Here is a 26649-nt window from a genome sequence, read left to right as displayed (position 1 = left end):
CCGGCTTCTCTATCGATGATTGAAAGGGCCCGGGGCTCCAGCCGCTGCGGGGAGCCCCGGGCCCTTTAAAGTGCTGCCCGAGCCCTGCTGCCGGAGCTCCGGCGGCGCTTTAAAGGGCCCCGGGCTCCCCGCAGCGGTCGGAGCCCCGGGCCCTTTAAAGTGCCGCCAGAGCCCTGTCGCCGCTGGAGTAGCAGTGGCGGCAGGGCTCCAGCAGCTATTTAAAGGGCCCGCAGCTCTGCGGTGGCCGGAGCCCCGGGCCCTTTAATTTGCCCCTGAGCCCTGGGGCTCCCAGCCGCCTCTGCAGCTGGTAGCTCCAGGGTGATTTACAGGCCATGGGGCTCCCAGCCACAGCTGGAGATCCAGGGCCTTTAAATCATGAAAGGTCATGCCTCTTCCGGTTGAGGCCACGCCCCTGCTCAGGACTCCAGCATACCGGTAAGTCTTTTAAGTTACTTTCACCCCTGGTACACAAGTCATAAAAGCAATATTAAAAAAGATGTGACATTAGGAACTAACTCCAATGCCATATCGATAATAGTCAAATACTACAGATTTAGCTTAAACCCAAATACACAAAAGGAAGCTTTAGTAAGTGGCCCTCAAGTACAAATAATGTTTGATTTTTAATGTGTGTGCATGCACTTTCTCCTGCACATGAAGGTGATGGGCTTTGCACATACAAACTTCATTTCTCTCAATGAGGTACGTATGTGAAAATTTTACCACCTGTGTGCATAGCTAGCGCTAGAAAAGTGTGTGCATTTATGTTGAGTCCCTGCTGGAAAATCCAGCCCTAAATGACTGTTGCACATATCAGTTTTTAATCTGGCTAAAGTGTTACTTGAAAATACTTTAGATGAGAGCACTATACTAGGGTACTTTTTCATTAGTATTTATTTGCTTTAAAAGGTTCCAAAGATCAGATGAATTAACCAAGTATTTCCCCCCCTAAAAGCCTAAATGATGAGCTTTTACCAATAAATAAAATGTTGAGTTTAGTAGTCTGCAGAAAAATGGAGAATCTGTCTGTACCAGTTAGCTGACAATAGTGGAAGTTACTTTAGCATTTTTTGTCATCAGATCTCCAGATGCTGATTTATTAGTAGTATCAAAACACATCCCTATAGAATGTCGAGCTTTAAATATTAACATTTTATGTATGGAATATTCATTCATTGTCTAACACTACATCCTTGTTTTGCTAAATATTTAAATATCTTAATGTTGACAGGGTAAAATCAAGTGTGCTTTTGTTAAACTTCCAAATGATTAAGGCATTTAATGAATCAGTTTCATCATTAGAAAGTTTAGCAACATAGACACTACGTTTAACATTCAGTATTTTGATCACTTCTTTTTATTCTGAACTGCTTCCTAAAAACTCACCAAATATGTCTGTCTATTGAATACAGGTTTGGTTGCATAACTGATTTCACCTTGGTAATATTTAATACATCATTACTTCTTAAGTCTCCGTAGTTTTAACTTTCTGGGCCCATCTTCTCCCTCTTTCTTTCTTTTTTGGATAAGTTTCTCTGAAGGCTTGAAGTTAAATTTTAAATAAGAGGATAGCGGCATTAGGGATAATTCTTCAGTGGTTGTGGCTGGCTCATTTTGGTTTGCCTGTATTACTGGTATATTATTTTTTATGAAAACAGGTCTTGGGGGAATTTTTCCTAAAGTAAGTGACTCTTCATCAGACATGGCTTTTGCCAAGTCTTGCTTAGAAAATAACTTGGGATTCAGTAGGGACTTCTCCTCCGAAGATGGTTCTAAACAATCAGAGTTGCTCTTTTTCCTTTCTACATCTCTGGGGATTAAGTGACCCTGTTCAGAAGATACTTTCTTGCAATGGTCTAACTCTTCCCCTGAACCACAACTCTTTTGTTGATTCTGTGTTTTAGTCACTCTTTGACTTTCTTTTGGATCTGGCAGTGCTGACTCACAGCTACATGGAGGGTTACTGCTTAGAAGTCTCATCTTTAACCACTCTGCAGAGTGAAGTTTTTGCTGGCTGCTAGCATCATCTGGCTGTCTCTGATTAACATGATTTTCCAGTTCTAAGGCAGGAAGCTCCAAGTTGCTCTCAGCTGTATTTATGCAATCCTTTGGTTGTCCTATACTCCTACATTTTACTTCAGACTGAGGATCGGAAGGAGCTTGATGTTCCTTCTTCCTGCTCCCTGTCTCCGAGTCCCCTGAGCCAAGATACACTTGCATTGTGTCCTTGCTGGTTTGAGGTTTGCTCATGTTACTGTTCCTTGTTTCTGTCCTTTTCACACTGTAATAAAAAGGTATTTTGTTTTTAATAATAAAGAATTGTTACTGATATTTACAGCCCTTTTTACAAATTCTGAAAGATGACTAGGGCAACCACATTCTGAATTTGGAAAAAGATGGCCTGTATATCATCTTGACAATAACGTTTGTCTAGTGTGGATAGTATCAAGCACTATCCATCTGATTTTCCACTGCATTAGGGGAATCCTAATTATTAATGACTAAGCTGAAGGAGTTCAAATTTTATTCCAACAGGCAGAACTAGATTCATTACAGATGTTAGGGGTCAATACTGCATAAGTATTTTGAATTCCTTCCCAAACTGGCTAGATAAAGAAGTGCTTCAAAATGTGCCTATATGGTTTCAAACCATACACATATATACGTATGCACAACATGCAGAGAAAGAGGGAGAGTTAGTTCTAATCTAATTTAGGACATTTCTCCTGGTACATTTCAAAGTATTACTAAAATTTAACCACTACCCAGCTGATATTAAGCCTGTTCATCTGGAGAAGGACTTAGGTAAGATAAGTGGATGATATTCCAAAAAGTATTAAAGGAAAATGGAATTACAAGAGACTTGATTGGAGTGTCAGTACATAAACACTGTTCAGCTGCACATGTTACACACAAATCTAAACTCCACATAGGCTGGAAGATTAACATGATGCAGAAGTACAGAAGCTGCATATGTAGGATTTAAAGTCTAAGATCTCAGCACAGCTTCTCCCTTGCTGAAACTGCTTTCTGCTGATGCAAACCAGCTCTAAAGCCAGTATATCCTGCCGTGGGAGAAGCAATTCAGAAATGGGGAACCTTCCAGTGATGTAGAGCCACCAAAGTGGCTCCCATCCTAATCCCCTGTCTGTAGCCAGCACAGGGGATGTGACTAGGGCTAAAGAGGGTATTGCCAGCACTCACTGCAATCCATTGATCCCCAGATGCTGTAATAACCCTTTAGGGCCATTGGCTTCTCTGACTTGCACCGGGGACAGTCTGACACACAGCTGGCCCAGGATTGGGGGAGCACAAAGCAGGCTTAAATAAACTTTTACCAGGACCCTCTTCCCCATCTGTATATTGCAGACTCACACACAGAAGGGGAGGAGGTGAATCTTTTAAAAAAATGTTTTTCACCAGATTCAAACATCACATGTATTTGTTTTGGCTCAAATTTTCTTTAGAGGAAGCATGTTGGTTCTGCCTGTTGCTACGAGGGATATAAGTGGGTTGTAATGGCCATATCTGGTATTCTATAAAATGAGAATGGGTGTTTTTATATGCTTATTCATAGTCAGTTGCCTGTCTATGTTTACTAGCCTATAGTAATCCTATATATACAGAAAAGGGTGCACATTACTTGACATTTCACTATGTACGCCAGACTGCATTACTCATTGTCAAATCATATATTTAACATCTTACAAATAGGAAAAAAAAAGAGGTAGACGTACAGCTTTTGCAAGATGTCTTGCTTTATCTGTCGAGTCGGAGGAATTTTACACTTTTCGTTTTCAGTAGATTCAGCAAAATATTCAGAGGTCCCACTAGAAAGCTTTTCTTTCTGCTCCAAAAGAAAACACAGGTTTAAAATGTGAGCCATTAAGCTTCTATTACAGAAAATAAAACTCTGCTGCTAATGCCATGACTTACAGATGTTCTTTATTATTTTTAATCTGAACAGCCTAGAGAAGCAGCTCAGAATAAAATTATTTTAAATTTTATAATATTTGGGACACCTTAGTCAGTTTGCTCCCCTCTCAGGCTCCCACTACACATATTTTGCACGTTAAGATATACCACAAACAAACAAGAATGTAATGTAAAGGATGTAGATTCCAAACCATCTGAGGAAACCATTGGCAAATATCTGACATCTTTGTGGCTCAAACTGTGACAAATGCCAGGAATCTCTGTTGCAGACAGTGTGTTTGTCAGTTTTTTTCTGAAGAGACTGAGTGGCGCAGTGGTCTATACCCTTATTCTCTGAAGAATTCCCATAATTTTCCATATTTACTAAAAATATGCAGAGTATTACTTACTCAATTTAAGAAGGCAAGGGTTAAAACTTTTAATACTAACATTTTGATGATCAGGGCTTGACGTGGTTGGCCACTCTGAGGCCACAGGGGGATTCTTTCTGGTCTCAACTAACAGCAGTACCATGGTTTTATGTAATTTGGAGATGGGGGAAAAGAAAGGGAAATGCTCTTCTCCTTAAGCTGTGAGCATTTCCTTTCACAATGAACCAATTTTACAGAGAGTTAGGCTGTTTGCTGACCTCACTGCTAACTCCCGGACACTTTACATCAGTGTAATCTTTGGAGGCTGTGTACAGAAGGGATAAGAACTTGGCAGAGTAAGGTGGCGGGGAAGAAGAGAAATGGCAGTGGAGTGGGTGGGAATTGTCTCTCTTGCAGAATCGTTCCTATCCAATCTAGTTAAAGAACTCCGCTGGGGCCGGCCTCTGCAGATGGGGAGACTGCGGTCTTACTTTGCCGCCTGCACTGTACTGTGGGCCTAGAAGGGGCAGTTATGCTGCTAGGCAGCCAGCAGGAGCCAAGGAAAGCCAAGAGGGACTGTGGAGGCACAAAGCGAATGTGTACATGACCAGTGCCTGTGACATAACTTGGGAACCTGACGGCTCTGGGGGACTAGCCCTGTTTGTTCTTTGGGAGGGGGGCCAAACCTCACCTCTCTCCCCAGTGAAATGACTCAGTGGAAACAGTTTCCTGTTTTGTGAGTGGAGAGGAGAGGAAGGGTGGGGGAAGAAATCTGGCCATTTGGGTAGTTAGTTAAAAAAAAGTGCAGATGTTATGAGCCTGATTTTCAGATGTAAATTCTATGAACAATTGTGCGTGCACCTGGAGCCAGACATGTGCACCTACTCTCCATGCACGTTTGTAGTAATGCACACACAAAGTAAGCACAGGCAAATGCATACATAATTTCAATCTCAAAATCTAACCCAAATTATTTTAACATGAATTAGAAATACCTGCCCCAACTCTTTCCCCCATTTGATGTAATGAGTTCCCATAAGGTTGTGCATTATCAGGGAGGGGAGCTCTGTAAGGGGGTGTGTGTGAGGGCGAGCTGGTTTGGTTTTTATTTTTCAATTTTACAGTGAATTTCGCGTAGATTTTACGGCAAGGAATGACATTTACAATCATCTAGTCTGACCTCCTGCACAACACAACCCAACGAACCTCACCCAATAATTACTGGATGACAGTCCTGGAGAATAAAGTCCTATTTAGCCAAAGAACAATTAAAGCCTGGATAGCAGCAGTTTTCCCCCCTGTGCTGCCCCACCAATACGCTTCCACTCTCCCCTGGAGGGATTAACTCTAAGGCCGTTGAGTAGCACAGCGTCAAATCTCATTCACTCTGCTGAGATTGCCAAAAAGGGGGCCAATTGAGATGTGACCACTTGTCCATTAGGTGCTTTTTTTGTGGGGAGTGGAGGCGGGGGAGTGGGGAACAGTAAGTAGTTGGTGAAAAGTAGCACTTAGAAACCTGAGAGTACAAAGTAGACCAAGGAAGACTGTAGACAGGTGCTGCCCATACTCAATATGTCAGCCAACGAACCTCAGCTCTATCCTATACAGAGAATGATACTTGCCTGGACTGTGTGGTGGTTTTGGAATGAGGATAAAAGGTCCCAGACAAACACTAAGACAACAAATATCATTTCGCTTTTGACCTGAGCCTGGTTTGAAATTCATAGTTCAGAGGTGAACTCCTGATAGATTATTATACTATCTGAGACCTTTCTATTTTGTTTTCAAATGCTTCTCCCATAAACCGTGACAGAAAAGGGTTAAGGCATCAAAAATAAAAAACAAAATGATTTATATGTGAAACACTTCTGAACATGCCCTATAAGTACAGTGGATGTTCCCCTTGGAGCCACACCCTGTAAGTGCTGTATTTTGAGAGCTGAACAATTAACATAAGGAGTATGAGTCAGTCTCTGAATGACTCTGTGGGAACTAGAGAGCCTTTTGCTATTAGGAGTAAAGTAAACTCCCTAAGGCTGGAATAAGTCCACAATAGAAGGCAGAAAAGGGTCATAAATAACAATAGTGGACACTACATATACCAATAAGACACTCAACTATTATTGGTGATATTTCCTTTATGTTCTCTATTAGGCCTAATCATTTTAGTTAATTTAAAAAAATAAAAACCGCTGTATGTTTTGGGAATACTATTTATTTCCTATGGGAACTTCAAGGCTTGTTGAGGAAAGAAAAAAGGCTAATCTACTCTCATCCTGTCTAGTAATCCCAAATTCCTTTTAGCCAGTGAAATAATTAAAGAAAAATATTCCAGGCATAAAAAGGAGGACAGAAGAAGCAGACATCATATAAACAATGACACAGTGACAGAGAAAAACGTCAAAGTGCCGCCAAACTTGTGACATGACTCTGAAAAAGCTGCGGGAAATGGGGGTTGCTGCTAACAAATTAAAACCAGATTTCTTGGCAAATTGTTAAAGAAAGATATTTACATTTGTATGGAGACTGGGTGGGCACAAAAGATTAAAATGCTTCTTTAGCCCTTGAACTGTCAAGACCCATTAGAAATCTTGTGTTCTTAAAATTCTAGGGTCAGCTCACTCCTTTTTGTCACTAAATCTCGGCATGTGAGAGCCTTCAGAAATCAGGCTCACAGAGAAAGAAAAGTTACTACTTACAAGCAGAGTTCTCTGAAGTTAGTATTATGTACATGTATTCTACCCTTAGCCACATACATGGCTTCTACCACCTCACTTCAGCAGGCAATACGCAACTCTATTTAATTAAGACTTTTGCACAGAGGCAAAACTATTAGGCATGCATCATGCGGGCTTCAAGGATTATTAAATACCACTTCCGATTGTCTAATCATCAATTCTTTTCCGTGTAACACTAATTTAGAGCGAAACAGCTTGCAAAAGCAAGGAAGCTAAGTGATTGGCATCCACAACGAATTACAGAAGTCTAGTTTACAGACATTTAACATTGGTTTGCTAAAGGAACTATTTATGGAGCCACACTTGTGAAAACATCCCTACAGCTAATTATCCCAAAGAAGATAGAAAGGGTTGGGCACTTAGGAAATAGACCTGACAATACAGCTCATACAGACATTGAACTTTCTTGCGTCAAAGATTTGGGATGTTGCATTGAAAGGAAGGTTTGTTTCCTGAGTGAACAACTCTTCCCCACTTCCCTGGTTTGGTTTCAGTCTCTTTCTAGCTTGTCTCAGCCTGTTTCTATGTTCAGCCTGGTTACGTTACAATAAGACAATGTATTTCTGGATAATTACATTCTATCTCTGGTGGAGGAAATTTATTGTTTTTGAACTGCACTTAGAGATTTTTATCCGTTTGTCTTGACCTGCTCATCAAGTGACAAACTTAATAGAAAATATCTATGAAGTCAGTTAATCATTATTATTTGTATTAGAGTAGTGCCAAGCAGTCCCAGATGACAGCTCAGGGCTCCATTATACTAGGCTCTATCAGAGACAACACCTGCCCTGCAGATCCTACAATCTAAACAGAAAGGACTGACAAAAGTTGAGAGTAAGAAAGTACTGTTATCCGCATAATACAGATATGGAACTACATTGTCACACAAGGGGTCAGCCTATGATAGAGCCTGGAATTAAACACAGGTCACTTGAGACTAAGTTCATGACCATAACTTGATTTACTCTGGTGTAACTGAGAGAAGAATTTGGCCCTGTATCTCTATTGCTGAGTACAGGTGTAATTTGCATTCATTTCCAGCCACTCCTCTGAAATTGTAGTTTTGGACTTACTGTCTTGTATTTTCTCTTAATACACCTCTACCCCGATATAACGCGACCCGATATAACACGAATTTGGATATAACGCGGTAAAGCAGTGCTCTGGGGGGGGCGGGGCTGCGCACTCTGGCGGATCAAAGCAAGTTCAATATAATGCGGTTTCACCTATAACGCGGTAAGATTTTTTGGCTCCCGAGGACAGCGCTATATCGGGGTAGAGGTGTATTCTTTATCAAGCTGTCACTTGACGAGCAGGCCAAGCCAGAAAACTCTCATAAGGGAAGAACGGAGAAAGATGCTGCATGTAATTTTGTTTAGATGTACAGAGCTCTCTCCTTTTGAAATGATGCTCCTCTACGATGGACAATAAATGGGGTGGTGATGAGGTAAATAGTAAAAGAAAGACGGAATACAACACAGCCAGATAAACTTAACTAAGATAAACTAGCAGAAATAGTTATTTCTTGTGGTTTAATGAAGTGCTAAAATTGTAAAAACATGGCTTTCTTTGAGGGCCAACCTCATTCATATAAAGGTATTCAAACAAGACTTATTTGGCTCCACGTGAGTTGGATCCCTTCCATGTGAATGTGGGAGAGAGTACCCTTGATTTGGGTAATCAGGTCTGACAAAATCTACAATCTGACGGCCATCTCTATTAAAAGACGGAACTAACCTGGATATAATTAGTACCTTGGACGTTAACATTTATTGGAGAGAATGCTTTTCCCTTCTCCTCACCCATTCTGTATGTGCCTTTGCACTGCAGGAGCAGAAAGGAAGAGGTGAAGAAAGATAAAGTTCTTTAACTTTACATTTGGGCCCAGATCAGCTCCTCAATACTGTGGAAATTCATTCTTCTCCTTCTCCTGCTCTTCCATCCCCATGGATTCCATAGCTTGTTGCAAGCAGGGCAGCTCCTAGCAGTACAGGTTCTCTAGAGCTGCACTGCCAAGAAGTTGGAGCAGGATGAAGAGAGCCAGAAGGGAGGTATAAAGGCCAAGGCCTCTTCACCGCTAAGGATGAAAATCCCCAAAGCTGGAATTGATGCAAATGAAATTGTTGCCTTAATTTGCATATTTGGTGAACATGCATTGGTGTGACAGAGCCTTACTTGGTAACTAAGGATAAGTCTACACAGCAATGTAGCTTGAGCCTAAACCACCTTGTGTCCACATACCAATTGTGTTAACATTGGGCTCGAACCTAAGGTCCCAGGCCCCTGCAGGGCTGGAGGGTCTGAACCTGTATTCCTAGATAGATTCATAGACTTTAAGGCAGACATGGGCAAACTATGGCCCGTGGGCCACATCCAGCCCACGGGACAGTCCTGCCCGGCCCCTGAACTCCCAGCCGGGGAGCCTAGTCCCCGGCCTCTCCCCCGCTGTCCCCCCTCCCCTGCAGCCATGCCGCCGCACGGGCTGTGCTCTGGCCCACCGCTCCTGCTGGGCAGCGTGGGGAGCGCAGCTGGCTCTGGCCGGGTGTCATGGCTGCGAGCTCCTGCTGCTGGTAAGGGGGTGGGGAGTGGCAGGGTTGGGTAAGGGAGCAGGGGTCCTGGGGAGCAGTCAGGGAGGAGGGGGTGGTTGGATGGGCGGAGGTTCTGGGGAGGCGGTCAGGGGATGGGGAACAGGGAGGGTTGGGAGTGGGAGTCCCAGGGGGCCTGTCAGGGGGCGGGGATGTGGATAGGGGTCGGGAGGGCAGTCAGGGGACAGGGAGCAGGGGGGGTTGAATAAGGGGACGGGATCCCAGGGGGCAGTTAGGGGCGGGGGTCCCGGGAGAGTGTGGTCAGGGGACGAGGAGCAGAGGGCAGTTGGATAGGGGGTGGGAGTCCCCAGGGGCTGTCGGGGGGTGTGTGGATAGGGGTCGGGGCAGTCAGGGGACAGGGAGCGGGGGGGTTGGATGGGTCTGGGATTCTGAGGGGGGCAGTCAGGGGGCGGGAAGTGGGAGGGGGCGGATAGGGGGCAGGGGCACAGCCTTCCCTACCTGGCCCTCCATACAGTTGCGCAACCCTGATGTGGCCCTCGGGCCAAAAAGTTTGCCCACCCCTGCTTTAAGGTCAGAAGGGACCATCGTGATTATCTAGTCTGACCTCCTGCACATTACAGGCCACAGAACCTCACCCGCCCCACTCCTGTAATAGATCCCTAACCTCTGGCTGAGTCACTGAAGTCCTCAAATCATGGGTTAAAGCCTTCAAGTTACAGAGAATTCACCATTTACAGTAATTTAAACCCCAAGGTCTCAGCCAATTTGACCTGGGAGAAAATTCCTTCCTGACCCCAAATATGGTGATCAGTTAGACCCGGGCATGTGGGCCTGGGCTAGGTTGGGCTAAGTTGGGACCTAGGGGCTGAGCCCTATTGCTTTCCTGTGTGCATGCAGCCCCAGCATGACTTGGGTTCAAGAAATCCTCCAGATGTATCCCAGAGTTTCTTGGGGCAACTTCCCTAGTCCTCTCTATGCCAACCATCTGTGGTGCAGTCTATTGCACTCTATTGCAAACAGACACCCCAACCCCCTTTACAAAGGGCAGCAGCTCAGATCAGCCTGCAGGGTTTTCAGTGGAGACCGATCAGAAGAAGCTTTTTGCAAAGAGAGCTGCTTCCTGGTCACACGAGCACAGCCAGAGTTTGGTGCACACTGCCCAGGTATCCTTGCACATGCTGCCCCAAGAAGGCAGGGGAAGCCAGAGAGCAGAGCAAGGACCAAGCGGCTGCCCAGCAGGGATGGGGAGTGGCAGAGCTCCAGCTCAGCACAGCTGGGGGAGGGATGACCCCACAACACCCTGGCTGCTCCCTGTCCCTGCAGGGCAGCTGCTTGGTCCCCACTCTACTCTCTTCCCCCGCCACCTCCCTTGGGCTGCGTATGCTGGGACACCCGGACAGCGTGCACTGTCAGGGCGGTGAGAGGGACCCAGCCCCAAAACCTCCCTGCAGCTCCTGCAGCAGCAGCTTTGGCTCCTCCTTGCTGCTGTGCAGAGTTTGCCCAGAGCAGGGAGCAAAGCTGACAGGTGAGAGACAGGTGGCTCCTGGCTGCCGGGATGTTGGGGGTCATCCCTCCCCTGGACATGTTCCCCTTCCCTGCAGGGCAGGTGCCTGGTCCTGCTCTGCTCTCTGACTCTTGCTCCTGGGCCCTCCCCCAGCCCCACCCTCCCTAGGGCTGCTTGTGCAGGGGCACCCAGGCAGTGTGCACTGTGAGGGCGGTGAGAGGGAGACAGCCCCCAAACTTCCCCACAGCCTCCCAGGGATCCCTTATCCTTGCCTCCCAAGGTGCAGCAGGGGCAGTGATAAGGGATTCCAGGGAGTGTTGGAGCACACTGCACTCCAATCCCTGGGGATGCAATTCACCGCTCCGCAGCCGGCGGCAGCCAGGCTGGTGCGTGTGTGTGCTTTTCCTCTGAAACCTATGTTTTATGTCAAACTTCAAAACAAACAGACAAAAATCAAATCAATCAATCAAACCAACAAGAACACCTTCACTGAACGTCCCATTTTAAAAATTAAGAATTGCAAAGTTTCATGTTAATAGTTTAACAGCCCTGGAGGCTGATGTGCTAATTATCCTCGGGACATGAGCATTTTCCTGCCGATGTGACTCAGCCTAGAGGTGGAGAGCCCAATTCTCAGTAGTTCAGTAAAAAGCCTTCTCAAACTGCAGTCATTCTACTGACACAGCCACCAAAGGAGCAAATTAGGCAGTCTATGAGCTCGTGCTCCTTATGGGCACCTGGGTCCCATCAAAAGCACCATCACATTTAGGAAACAGGGTGGGCAGTAGAATTTCCCCATAGTGCAACTCATTTGTAGGGCTAGAGTGTGGACATGCGGGGGCGGGCGCTAGGCACTCTGGGATATTGTTACTTTGACTTGGGTCTGTGCACTGCAGTGAGGATGCCAGAGCCTTAGGTTCAAGTATGGGTCAGAAAATCCTTAACCTAGGGTTATATTGCGGTAGAAATGCTCAAAGCACAGGGTTTCCTGACACGGGTCAGCTGACTCGAGTCCCACTAACCCTGCTGGATAGCGATACCTAAGAGGCTCTGGTGTTGATACGGTCCCAAAGTCTCTGGCTCTGGCTGCTCTTCACTGATTACTGCTCCCAGGCCCATATGACCATGGAGAGATGGCTAGAGCACTGTCCAGAGTCACTCTGGCCATAGCGCCGAGCTTTTGGCCATGTGTGGATTGGAGAACTATGCTCTAGTCTCCACCTCTGGAGGACTCTAACCACAGAAACCCTGCCTAGAGAGGTCCTAACCATAGATACACAGTCAAGAGCATATATCTGCAGCCTATCTGAATTCTGGGAAGGTGTGCCAAAGACCACCTAGGACAAAAATCTCCATCCCCACCTCAATAGAGGAAGGGGCCATAGATCCCAACAAAACAAGTGATTCCGTGGGACAACAAATGACAAAACAGGAATGGGTGTCCAAGTCAAAGGTTCAAAATGAGGGAACCGGCAGGGGGCACTGAGCAGAGACTCCCAGAGCTCAAGACTCCGCAAAGGAGTCCAAGGAGTAGGTGGATGCCACCCAAAGGAACTCTGCATGGATCCACAAGATAACCAAGACATGGAAGTAGGCCCACAGGCACAGAGAACCTCCCTGTCAAGATGCCTCCTCCTGGACTGATGGCCAGTTTGGCCAGTTCCAGGAGGAGGCTGATGAGGGGGTCCTGCAACTTTGTGGAGGCCTGGATGGGTATGTGTATAGGAACAGAAGTGGGGGAGAAGTGCAGCCAGAACCTCAGCAGGGGATTCTAGAGAAGGTGGAAATGGGGCTGCAACCTGGCACCCTAGGTAGGCATGCGCCAAGGTCTCCCTCTTGTTGCAGAAGGGCAGGTGTTGGATGTATCCAAGCCCATGCTCATAATCTCATGCAAGAGCCACCAACTAATATCCCTAGTGAGCTGTGGGACCAGAGTTGAATAGAGGCTGGCCCACTGGCCCATCTGTGTTCAGGTAGGCAGGGTTCCCCCGCCTCATCAGCCTCCTGCATCAGTTCCCCTCGCTAGGTAGAAGGAAGTCCTGCTGTTTGCTATCAGGGCAAGAAACAACAGTGAGGAAATGCACAGTGTGCAACATGAGTGCATAGATGAGTTCCCTGAGTGCAACTTGGATGCAAACTGGCTGGATACTAGACAGTGTGCTGGAGGTGGCTGAAGGCATTCACAGGGCCAGGGTCCTGGAGGGGTCCTGGCATCATACTCTGGAGGGCCAGGAAGGCAGGGCGCACCTCCTGCAGGACCCACTTAAGGTATGCAAGAGAGTTGGAGAGCAGGGTGGCCTTCACCTCCTGGAGCACACAGAGGGGGAGACAAGGAGTTGTCAACCCCATGCGCTGGGTGAGCACCCTGAAGTCCACCCAGACCCACTGGCCATGGTCCAGGAGGTCTCTGATTCTGGTGATACCAGCCAGCACACTGAAGGGGTCTCCACCACCTGTGAAGAAGGATGGGGATTATGCAGCAGGAGCTCTAGGAGAAGGTCTTCTCTCCAACAACCACTACAGACATCACAGAAATGCTTTCAGATCCTTAGGAGATCCTAATAAAAGACTGGCTGCTCAGACAGGTCTTTGGGGAGACTTTTCAGGCTGATGTAAAAGAGCTGCTAGTCATATTGGAGGTGCTGACACAGATCACTGACACAGATCCTGACTGTCCTCTTTTAGGGAGAGGCTCAGAACATATGCAAAGGCCCATTGTTTCCCTGGACAGAAGATCTCCACGACCATTCTCTGGAAACTGGCCAGGGCAATGAGGGATAGGGGTCAGAGCATGGAGAGAACCAACTGTTCGATGACCAGGGACTTCCATCAATGGGAAAGGCACTGGAAAAACCCTGTCCATGTCTTCAGCCAGTCAGACACATGGGCCTCCAAATCGGTTCAGTTAACCAGCAGGGACGACTCGGTAGTAGAGACACAGATGCCAAGATAGAGCAGCAAACCCACGCCTTACTGGATGGCACAGAGCACAGGTGAGAGCGAGCTTACCTGACACCCAGTTCCAACCATCGAGCCAGAGCTCTTGACCCAGCTGACTTGGATGAGGAGGCTGCCGAAGAGATGGTTTGGCAAGTCTCCACTCACACCAGATATCACAAATGTCCTAGTATGGTGGCAGGAGTTGCAAGTCCAGCTCCTGGAGCACCAACCCCTGATGAAGGAGACAGAGGAAGGGCTTAATGACAAAGACCAGACCGGGAGGACAGTGACGAACTCCTTGATCAAAGATGACAGGTTCGGTCAGGGCCCATTTGAGTTTGATCAGAAACTGCAGAGGCACATAGCACCTGGAGGAACCCCACAAAACAAAGACTGAAGCTGAATGCCTGGACAGCACCCTTGATTCACCCTGTCAAATGCCTCCTCCTAGTCAAGGGACAGAAGGGTGAGTGACAGACCATCCCTACATGCCAGATGAAGAACGTCCCAGACCAGGTATAAGCTGTCAAAGATGGTCCAAGCTTGACTTATCAGGAGATTGAAAGTCCTACAGTGTAGAACTGTAGCTCAAAACAGGCAGCTCCCAGCCAATTGAAGAGCCTCAACAGGTTTGTGGCCTCTGACTGCATGATGGTCCTAGCCTCTGGCTGATCCCAAGATCCACAGGTTATGGTAACTGAACACCCTATTCATGAAGAAAGTGTGGGACACTGCCCTGTTCTTTTCTCCCTACCCCGAAAGAGCCCCTCACAAAATGTATCATTTTCATGTCTCCATATTCCATTCCCCCCAGTATAGGGACGCTCTTGTGCCCTGGATTCTATTTGTGAGAGTCCAGCATACGCTAAGCAGGTGCACATAAGCTTTCTTCCCTGAAAGACAAGTAACAGACAGGAAGGTTTCACTGGACACCAAATCTCGAGGGCTTTCAAGTATCAAAGATTAACTTTCTACCTACTTGCTGGCTAATTTGAAACTACAACATTCCTTGGCTGTAGTTACACAATTTTGTTTTATGCCAAGTTTTAAAAAGTCTGGATAGTCCTAATCTCCAGGCCTCTGATGCGCTGCTAAACATTCTAAAAGGATCACATCCCCTAAATCTTGCCAATGGGAACTGTTTCCAGGTTTGGATTGCAAATGTTTAGTAAATGCTGAGGAATTTGATAATACAACCTTTTGGCCAGACTGAAATTGGATGAACAATCTGATGAACTCAAAAAATTGTTGGTGTTAAGCATGGGTCTTGGACAGTTTCACTTCTGGGGTAGGTAGGTCTATTGACCTGCATGATGCATGACACAGGAAGCTATGCAAAACTCCTGGAAGCCATCTGAGAGGTCTTCACTACCAAGTATCAAAATCCACCCTCGTTTGATGTTCAAACGTCTTCATAACTGAATACTTAACTTGCCAAACGTCCTATGTCGTTTTGTACTATCTAGGGCAAGGTTAGGCCCATCCCAGTAAAGCTCTTTTCAGAAACATAAGACTCACATTTTCAAAAAATGACTGGTGAATTTGGGTGCCTAACTTGAGAAACCAAGTATTGCCAACCCTGTGTGCTCAAAAATCAGGAGTCAGGTCCCCAAAAACCAGGAGACTGGCTTAAAAATCATGATATTTACAAAAAAAATTAGGTTTTTTATTTGCCTTCTGCTTTCTAAGCCTTTAAGGTGCATTTGGGACACATTTTTTGAGCATTTTTCCAGGAGCATGAAGGCCATATATTTACTTTCCTTTTGAAAGAAAGCGAGGTTCTCCCAGAATCAGTTAAGTTCAAGGGATGGTGCTTTATGAAAAATTTGAAATGTGGTGAGACTCACAATAAAATTGTGAGAGTCAGCAACACTGGCCACTCCAAATGGGGCTTGTTTTCAGGGCTGCTGAATACCTGCCTCTGAAAACCATGCCCTTTAAGATATCCCACGCTGGGTACCAAAATCTGAGCCACTTAAACACACTGGTCACTTTAAAAAAGTAATCTATAAGCTATTCTGTCATGGCTATTCAGTAGAAAATAGCCCATTTATGGTATTATTCATGATAATCATTTTCTTATGTCCCAGAAACTCTCTTACTTACACCAAAAGGGAGATGAATATTTTGACATGAGAATAGTTAACACAGGTATCAAATAGAAGAAGTAGTACATACACCATGTTTCAAGAGTTTCAATATTAATATTAATTCAGTATTAGATAGAACTCTAAAAAACCCTGATTTTAAAAACAAATAAGAGTGTGATCATCAGAATTTGGTGCTCCCTAGCAAAGAACGGAATGAGTAGGAACTCAGAACTTTTCTAATACAAGTTTAGGAAATCTTGCAGTATATTTCAGTATATTTCAGACTAATTCTTATTGATTCTGGAGTTACTTAAAGTGTCATGGAGCTGGGCAACCGATAAATAGGAAAACTCCCTATGAAACTTAATTAAAATAAAGTGACTATATAACATCAAAAATTACAATATTGTAGCACTAATAGTTAGTTTAACAACTTGAAACTCAGAACACAGAAATTATCAAGTACAGACACTCCTAATGCCACAGAAGAAAAGGTAGTTAAAACAAATGTGATATTGATGTGCTTTAAGACACATGTGATACACATTTTACTTGTTTGCTTGAAGGCAAAAATGTTAATTAATGTTTAATCAGTGTTAACTGATTGAACTCCTGATTTCATATCCTGATGCCAAACGACTCAGAACTGTGGATTCACAGATAGTATCTTCATGGTGAGTGTGTCCAATGATAAGAGAAAGGAGAAAAAGGCAGTTGTTTTTCAGTCAATCTGACAACTTCTCTTAATGAAATTAAAGGCAGATTTAAATCATACCCAGACCCGATTTTTTTGTATTAATAAAAGAGCAGCATTTTTCTGACACCTGTACCTTCAGCCAATTTTCCCTCAATTGTAAGTTTCTTGCCTGCAAAAGGTATGCAAAAGGACTTTGTAAAAGTTCTCCTCTAAATGACTTTTTATAAAATAAAAGCAAAAAATTAGTTATTTTATTACACATTTCAAGACAAGGGAAACGCTAACTTCTCGGCTAACAGCAAAATGTTACATGGGTTCCTGAAAAAATATTGCAATCCTGTATTGTAGCTTTGAGTCAGCTGAAAATAGGGTACTCTCACCTGTCTAATAAGTCTAAATGACTGAAGCATCCACTACATATAGTGAAACAGATGAATATCCTTTATGTTCATTTTTCTACGTAGACAAACAGTTACTCCTTTTGCTCTGGATTTATATGCTGGGTAACAACAGAACAAACTATTGATTAAAGAACACAAGTTACACAGTACTGTGTTCCAAAGTGGTAGCCGTGTTAGTCTGTATCAGCAAAAAAAACGAGTACTTGTGGCCCATGAAAGCTTATGCCCAAATAAATTTGTTAGTCTCTAAGGTGCCACAAGTACTCCTCGTTCTTTTTACAGTACTATGTTTCATTTATAAAAAAAAAATCTGGTTTTGCCAGGAAAAATAAACTTTTAGTATAAAAGGATAAGACTTAAACTTAGAAAAACAATACACCAACAGGTAAAAGAACTGCATTGTTTATATAACTATGATACCATGTGAAATGACCGTAGGAGACCTTAGAAAGGTTAATAGTAATATCCTTGATCTTGCCACTTATATCTAGGCTAGGCATATAAAACAGGCCTTAGCCTGGTATCATAATGGCACAATCAAGCTCTGGAAATATTACTACCAAGGACAAACTTTTTACTTTCAGATTCTTTTTCATTTTATTTTAGTATGGATTAGATTATATAAATTGGGGAAGAAATAAAGTGAAAAGTAGTAGAGCTCTCACTAATTTAACAGACATCCTAAAACTTAATCTCTATCAGTTTATAACCGTTATCTATTTCAGTGGTTTTCAAACTTTTTTTCTGGCAACCCAGTTGAAGAAAATTGTTGATTCCTGCAACCCAGCAGAGCTGGGGATGAGGGGTTTGGTGTGTGGGAAGGGCTCGGGGCTGGGGCAGAGGGTTGGGATGCAGGGGTGAGGGCTGCAGGATAGGGCCAGGAATGAGGGGTTCATGGTGTTGGAGGGGGCTCTGAGCAGGGCCAGGGTGTTGGAGAGCGGGAGGGGGTCAGGACTCTGGGCTGGGGTTGTAGGCTCTGGGCTGGGGCTGGAGATGAGGGGTTTGGGGTTTGTGGGGGGAGGGCTCAGGGCTGGGGCAGTGGATTGGGGCATGGGTTTACCTCGGGCAGCTCCCGGTCAGTTGCGCGGCAGGGGTGCTAAGGCAGGCTTCCTGCCTGTCCTGGCACCGCGGACCACACTGTGCCCCGGAAGCAGCCAGCAGCAGGTCCGGCTCCTAGGCAGAGGCGCGCAAGCAGCTCTGTGCAGGTCTTGCCCACAGGCACCGCCCCCCCAGCTTCCATTGGCTGGGAACTGGCCAATGGGAGTGCGGAGCTGGTGCTTGGGGGGGGGGAAGACAGCGCGCAGAACCCCGTGGCCCCCCCGCCTAGGAGCTGGACCTGCTGCTGGCTGCTTCTGGGGTGTAGCGCAGTGTCAGAACAGAATTAGCCTATCTTAGCCAGGCAGCACTGCTGATGGGACTTTTAATGGCCCTGTCAGCAGTGCTGACCAGAGCTGCTGCGACCCAGTGCCTTACATTCCGCGACCCAGTACTGGGTTGCGACCTGCAGTTTGAAAACCACTCATCTATTCTATGTGAATAGAGGAATGGGGAAGGGTAGGGATAGGCATGAGCAAAGAAAAGTCTGACAGCAGTGTGTTTGCATAAGGGCTGAATGTAAGTGATAGCACTGAACTGTAGAAATTAGAGACTGCCCAAAATCCCTCCATGACATTTAGTCTCTTTATACTATATTTATTTCAGTTCATTTTGAAGTCAAGATGTAGAATTTATTTCTTATTAATTGCTATGGAGTTTTCTGCTGAAGGTAAGAGGATAGTTTGCTCTACAAAACAATCCTGCTGGTTATCTGCTGGAGGCCCTTGGGACAGCAAGAATGCAGTCATTTTTTACTTTGAGCGTTCCACTAAAATGCAAGTTACTTAGGTATTGAAAAAGAGTTATATGATCCCACAAGACTTTTCTCAGATGCACAGCCCTTAAGCAAGTAGTTAGATTTAAGTCAAATGAAGTACTCAGGAGAAAGGATTGCTCACCTCAGTAAAGGATTGCAGGAATGCGTCCCTATTATTTCAATCCCACATCATAAGGAAGCCTTTTCATGTCCCTAATTTTTTGTATTGCCAGCCACTGGAACCCTTCTATTTCTGCTATATGTTGTTGGGGCTTGCATGACCCAAGCTGCATACCGTACTCCAATGGGTGGATGCTATTGAGTTATATATTGGCATTATGATATTTTCAGTATTTTCTATTTAATTCTGTATGCATCTAACATTTTGATTGCATTTTGATGACTGAAGTTACTGAACAGAATACACTGAATTATCTATAAGGACACCCAGGACTTTTTTGTTACAGTTAATACAGAACCCAACAAAGCGTATGAGGAGTTCAAATTGTTACGCTGAATTTGGCAACAATGAATTTAATCTGTCATCATGCTGCCCATCTATGCAGCTCTGCTAGGTCTCTATGGTCTTGTCTTGTCTTGGCAATGGTAAATAATTGTGTGTGATATGCAAATCATGCCATGTCACTGCTCATCCACTTCTCCAGATCATTAATATACTAAACATCAGCATTCCTTGTATGGATCCTTGGGGTACACAACTGTTACCCCTTGCCATGCTGAAAATGGACCCGCCAATTTCCAAGCCATAGGAAAACTATACCTTTTAGTGTGGGACTACTTAGTTTCTTTAGCAGTTTTGCAAGTCCATACAAAAAATATAAAGCAATATTCCTATATCTGTTCTGTTGCTGACAACTTCAAGAATTCTAGTTGATTCAAGCGGCACAATCTTTGCAGAATCCATGATGGTTTGTGTCTATCATAATTTTTCATCTACTGTTTTATAATTCAATTTTTAAAGTACTGATTTAACGAATATATTTGCTGTGACAGATATAGCAATTACAGGCTATATCTTTTGGGACCATAAGAATAGCCATACTGGGTCAGACCAATGGTCCATCCTGCCCTGACAGTGGCTCATGCCAGGTGCTTCAGAGGGAATGAACAGAACAGATGGATTGGTTGGTTCATATGAAAGGCTGATGTTACTTTTAGTAGAAATTTTGTGTGCGGATGTAGCATGACTTTGTCTTTGAGGAATATTGTGTAGGGGGGATTGGCCATGAGCACCCCGATCTCAGTCACCCGACTGGCAGAAGTAATGGTGACCAGAAAGGCCACTTTCATGGATAAATGTAGCTGGGAACAGATGGCTAAGGATTCGAACGGCAGTCTGATGATGCATTTCAACACCAGATTGAGGTCCCAGGCCGGGGTAGGTTGGCGAACTTCTGGGTAAATGTTCTCGAGACCCGTGAGGAAACGTTTAGTAATTGAGTGCGTGAAGATCAAGTTCCCATCAATCTCATGATGGAACGCAGTAATGGCAGCAAGATGGACTTTGATCGAGCTTGTTGCTAAACTCGTTTCAGCTCCAGTAGGTATTCCAACACTAATGGTGCTGTGGAGGCCGAAGTGTTTTACTTGACACCAGGAGGAGAATCTCTTCCATTTTTGAAAGTAAGTATTCCACATGGTCACTTTCCTGCTGTTTAGTAACACATGTTTAACTTGTTCCGAGCAGGCTAGTTCGCCAGGACGGAACCATCCACAAATGTTGTGGCTGCCATGTGCCTTAGCAGTTGCAGGACAGTATGAGCTGGTATTTGGGGGCTGACTCTTACCTCTGAGATAAGGCTTGTCAGAGTTGTGAATCTGTTCAGGGGCAGGGACGCCTTGGCTTCTACAGCATCGAGATGTGCCCCGATGAAGTCCAGTTGTTGGACAGGGATTAGAGTGGATTTTCATTAGTTTATCTGTAGTCCTAGATCCCTGAATAGTGTGATAATCGTCTGGACTGAGTCCAATGTTTCTTGTTGAGTTGGGCCTTTGAGAAGGCAATCGTCCAGGTAAGGGAAAATCATGATTCCCTGTTTCTGCTAGGGTTTTGGAGAAAACTCTTGGTGCAGTGGATAGGCCGAACGGTAGTACTCTGTACTGGAAGTGTTTGTGTCCTACTGCGAAACGCAGGAATTTCCTGTGAGCGGGGTGTATAGTAATATGAAAATAAGCATCTTGGAGGTTGAGGAGTGAAAACCAGTCCCCCTTTTGCAGCGCTGGAAGTATCATGCCCAGTGTCACCATTTTGAACTTTTGAGTGCGTACGAACATGTTGAGTTTCCTGAGATCCAAGATAGGTCTCCATCCCCCATTCTTCTTCTGTGTCAAGAAGAAGTGGGAGTAGAACCCCTTCCCCGTGTATTGCAAAGGTACTTGTTCCATGGCACCTAGTTGTAAAACATGATGGACTTCTTGTATCAGGTGCTCATGAGAAGGATCCCTGAAGAGGGACAGGGAGTGGGACAGGGTAGGTGATCGGGAGGTAAAGGGGATGGTATATCCCAATCGTATGATCTCTAACACCCATTAGTCCGTTATTATTGACATCCGTCCAGATGTGGATAAATGAGCGAAGGTGGTGTCAAAAGCATGGGGACAGATCAGGTGAGAGCACTGCCTGGTGAAGGAGGTTGTCCAAACTCTTGACCAAAACTGCCTGGTGAAGAATTTAGTTGGTGCGGTCGGTGCCGACTTGGTTTTCTCAACCAATGCCAACTGCGATGTTGGTGCCGAGGGCAGAGGCATGGTGCCTGAGGAGACACTCAGCACCAGGTCCCGTATGGGTGAATTCGGTGCCGTGGAGGAGGCATGTTGCTGTCTGTGCCTTGACTCCGTCTCCTTCGCTTGGGACTCGACGGTGCCGGAGGTGCCCGGAGTGTCATAGGTGCTCACCTGAGCATGTGTCGGCATTGGGGGTAGTGACCTGGCAGGAGACCATCTATGTTTCTGAAGTGCTCTCCGCAGAGACGTCTGCACCCTCTTCCATGGTCCTTTAGAGGAAGGCATGTCTCCTGTCCCTGCAGAGGGGGTGTCCGGAAAGGAGGTCTGGCTCTGGATGGAGAGATTTCTCCATCAGAATCATTTTCAAGCGGAGATCTCAGTCACGCTGGGCTCTCACTTTCAGATTACTGCAGTGGGTGCATTTTTGTGGGATATGCGTCTCCGCAAGACATCGGACACACAAAGAGCGTCCATCTGAAATGGGCTTTGTTTTGTGGCAAGAGCCGCATCGTTTAAAGGCTGGGGAGCCAGGCATCTCTGACGGTTAACTGACCCCAGTGCGGGGAGGGTAAACTGGGGAAGTAAACTTTTTTGTTCTTAAAACTATCACTAACACTAAGTATAACTTTTAAAAGACTAACTATTTAAGCTGCGATGTTTATTAAAGGTTTGGCGAGAGTACGAACGCTGCCCCAGAGCTCTGTCTTCAGCTGAGGATGGTTGAGAAGGAACTGGAGGACTCGGGTCATGCGTGTGCTAGACAGGGCACTGCGAGACGCCTGCTGCGCATGCATGACCCGCGCGGACATTGGTTCCATAAATCTCCGATTGACGTCACCGGGACGCACCGACACCTGAAGTGGAGCATTCAAAGGGACATCACTTGAAGAAGAAATAACAGTTTCACTCTGCAACTACTAGAGCTCCCAAATTCTTTAGTTCTGGGATAGCCCCACCATGAGGCTTGCCTTGGGCTAGGGACGCCAGCGCCTCCATACACAAAGGCCAGCTTGCTCCATGGGATGCAAGATAGCCCAGAAGTCTGGAAGTTTGGGGTCCCTTGACTCTGAGCAGTCCACCTGGAGCTGGTCCCAAGACACTCAAGCTCCTGGGTCCACATCAGAGAGCTTGGAAGCTGTGGCTCGAGCTGAGATTCTCAGGTTTCCAGGCTCTCTGCTGTGAAGTTGGGATCTGAGCTCTGATTAGAGTCAGGGCTCCCAAGTCTATCAGGCTCCCAACTTCATGGCAGGGATCCTGGAAACCCTGGCATGACAAGGCTGGCCCAGAGCCACAGACTATGGAAGCCAGGGGTTGCCTGGTCACTGGGCAGTCCACAAAGTGAAGCTCTCTCTCTCACCAGCTCCCAGAGCTAGTGGAAGGTATGGAGGCAGAGAAGCTGGGCTCTGTGCCTCTCTGGGTCCTGTAGCTGCACCTCTCCAGCTCCCAGAGCTGCAGGGGAGGTTGAGTGCTCCTGCTCTCTGTCTCCAGAAAAGCGTTGTCAATTTCACTTTGCTAAACATGAAATTGACATGATGCTTCCAGGCAGGCAGCCAGCCAGGGAGCCCTCATTTCAATTTTCCCAACAGAAAATCAAAATCTTTCAGCAAAACTGATTTTTTTTCAAGGAAAATTCTGGTTTTGCACACAAAAAAAGCATTTTGGGGGGGGGGGGGGGTCAGAAAACCATTCAGAAAACCATTCAGAAAACCATTCAGATGAAAATTTTGTGACCAGCTCTAATAGTGACTGTAACGCAGCCCTACCAAATCTGGCACCTGATCTTGTAGCCAAGTCAAGGGCGTGGTGTTTAACAAAAGTAAGGGGATTACACCATATTGCTGCCTTGCAGATCTCAGACATGAGGACGTTCTAAAAACTGCAGAGGAGGCATCCTGTGCTTTTGATGTTTGGAGGGAGAGAAGTGCCATATGATAAACAGTTTGAAATAACATGGGGAAATCCAGTGACATATTCTCTGGGAAGAAATGGCCCGCCCCTTAAAAGAGCTACTTATGGCAACAAAGAGATGAGGAGCCTGCCTAAAGGGCTTCATTCTATTAAGATAATACAACAAGGCACTATAAACATCCAAGGTGTGAGGTTTCTTTTTCCCTGGAGAGGAACGGGGTATTTGGAAAGAAAATGAGAAGACTAACAGATTGATTTAAATGGAAGTCTGACACAACTTTGGGAATAACTTTGGGATGAAGACTGAACACCAGCTTCTCTCTGGAATATTGTGCAAGGTGGGTTAGCCAGAAGAGCTTGTATAAGACCTCACAGGTCTAAAACCCAGGCCTGCAGAGCTATCACACAGTTAACATCTCCAGGCTGCCACTAAGTGGCAGCTGTAATCAACCTGTGCTCCACTTCCCATGATTCGCTGTGGACACCGACCATGGGAAGTTCCGCCTTAAGGGTTTGACAGGCAGCAGCCCCAGCGCTCCTGAGTGGCTCCCTGCCCTATATAAACCCAAGGGTCATTTCAGGAAGTGTCCAGGCAACAGCGCGGATATCTTGTAGCTGCCATGACCATTCCTGTTCTATGCTCTTGAGCTCCTGGCTTGACCTCGGCTTGTTTTGGACTTCATCTCCTAACTCGGACCCTGAAACCTCAGTTGGACTCTGGCCTGGAACTGATTACAAACTCCTTAGCTACTCCTAGCCTCAGCTTTGCCCCTGCTTTGACCCTTGGCCCTGACTGCCCCTTGTTGGGATCCCGACAGCTTAGAGTTTGCTGACTCTTCTGGCTGATATAATGGTGATCAGAAAGGCCATCTTGAAAGTAAGATGAGAGCATTCAGAGGGAGACTCAAAGAAGGGGCTCTATGATCCTTGTAAAAACAATACTGAGATCCCACATTGGAGGGAAGTGAGGGACGGTTGCGGGTGCCCTTGGGTGGGAGGGAGGGCACACTAGGACATGCACTGTGCAGGCTACAACTCAACAGACACTGCTATTCAAAGATTACAAATGAACACCTAGCGTGCAATCCACATGAACAGTATCCTCTATTCCCCAACCCAAAGGCACACACCTTATATCTACTAAAATTACCACACACCTGAGACCATACACCATAACCTTAACTCTGTTCCCACTTCCTTTAGTGAACTCCCTCCAACACACCTGCCCTTATTTCTCTCCCTGCCCTACAAACCCCAGGTTCCCCTCCCTGTCCTCCACATTCCCCTGCACACCCCCCAGGTTTCCTCCCTGTCCTCCATATTCCCCTCCCTCCCTTCTTCCCCCAAATACATACTTTCCCTTCTTTTCCCTTGTATTCCAAAGGCCTGAAAATTCACCTGCTCCTCATAGTTCTTATTTCCGCCCCATGACAGCATAAGGGAACCTCTTCCCTGAGAACAACCTGGCTTCACCCTCGATAGGACAATGGGAGACAGTGGCCATCTCTGCTAAGCACAACTTGAAAACTCCCTCCTGCAGCAGGTATAAGGAAATGGTAGCCATCTTAAATGAGGGAAACCTATGGCGTCGTTCCCATTGAGAACAATGGGAGATGGATGGTAGCCATTTTTAACTTTGTTAGTTTCTCTGAAAAAGAAATGTGCCAGTCACTGAAGAATAACCTCTCAGTTATAAAGATTAAAAGTGAAAAATGACCCTTAATCCTAAAGATTTGTTTTCAAAAACTACCTGTTGCACCAGATCTCTTCAAGGTTCAGCTGCCTGACAATATTTGTTTTAAAGATACATGTCAACAATAAAATACGACAACCCCTGAACAACCCAGAGACAAATTTCAAACACTTCCTATTGAAAATTTTATTATACAAAACCAACCAAATACTACATAGGAAATTCAAAGGACATAGAGAGTAACACTAGATCAGTGGCTCTCAAACTTTTGTACTGGTGACCCCTTTCACATAGCAAGCTTCTGAGTACGACCCCCTTATACATTAAAAACACTTTTTTATATTTAACACTATTATAAATGCTGGAGCCGAAGCAGGGTTTGCGGGGAGGCTGACAGCTTGTGACCCTAGCCTCATGACCCCTTGAGGGGTCACGACCCCCAGTTTGAGAACCCCTGCACGACATGATGTTTTAAACTCAAAAGACCACCTATGTGTAGAGAAAAACAGAAATGTATGCCCCATTTTAAGCCCAATTCAGAACATCTTAGCTATGGAGTCATAATAAGCACCTCCATCACAGAACATGCCATAGAAGAGAATTTGGTGGGGGGGCTTCTGCAGTCTAGTACAGAATCCAGGCATACTTCCTGTTAAACTGCATAGCAAGCACATTAGCATTACGGTAGCACGTGCTGTAGCATTTCATATACATAGTGGGGCAGATTGTAGCAGCCGACCCTGCTGCTAGAACAGCACAAAGGGATCTGAAATCCCACTGACATAGCTACTGCCGCTCGTGCAGGTGGTTTTATTATGTTGACGGGAGAGCTCTCTGATTTAAGGTCTGGTCCTGCAAAGAATTAGGCACCTGAATAACTTTACTCACATGAATAGCCCCATAGAACAGGCCCTTAAAATGTTAAGTTCACTTTTTGAATAATTAGGGATTTGTACTGACGGATTCAAGTTTTAAGTGACCACAATTTCAAATCAATACTGTAATATTTATGTGAAATAATCAAAATATTCTTGACAGCAGCACATTATTCAGTTGCCTTGCCTCTTCTAATAGGAATCATATGAAAGGGAAACTAAGGAGGGGAATTCCTATTTGTTGCTTTTTGGAGAAATTAACTCTCTCAAATTGGAAGGAGAGTTTTACAAGAAACTTTAAAAAGAAAAATATAATAATTCATTTCCCAATCACAGGGTTTTGGTTTTTTGTTTTTGTTTTTGTCAAAATACAT

At 45.4% G+C, this 26649-nt stretch overlaps 1 protein-coding gene across 1 annotated transcript in view; it reads right to left on the bottom strand.

Moving 5' to 3' along the window:
• Window positions 1–425: 425 nt before the first annotated feature.
• SLX4IP (SLX4 interacting protein) overlaps window positions 426–26649 on the bottom strand; it is a 125683-nt gene continuing 99459 nt past the window's right edge. Inside the window, exons 7-8 of the mRNA XM_026653203.1 lie at window positions 3738–3847; window positions 426–2281 (exon numbers count right to left, since the gene is read on the bottom strand). Of these exons, the coding sequence (XP_026508988.1) occupies window positions 1459–2281; window positions 3738–3847 (933 nt within the window). The 3' untranslated portion in view covers window positions 426–1458. The remainder of the gene's footprint in view (window positions 2282–3737; window positions 3848–26649) is intronic.

Source organism: Terrapene carolina, unplaced genomic scaffold (assembly GCF_002925995.2).
Source record: "Terrapene carolina triunguis isolate 2854851 unplaced genomic scaffold, T_m_triunguis-2.0 Scaffold132, whole genome shotgun sequence".
Classification (NCBI taxonomy): Eukaryota; Metazoa; Chordata; order Testudines; family Emydidae; genus Terrapene; species Terrapene triunguis.
Note: the sequence above shows the minus strand (reverse complement) of the source record. Positions and strands in the feature narration are given on the sequence as shown.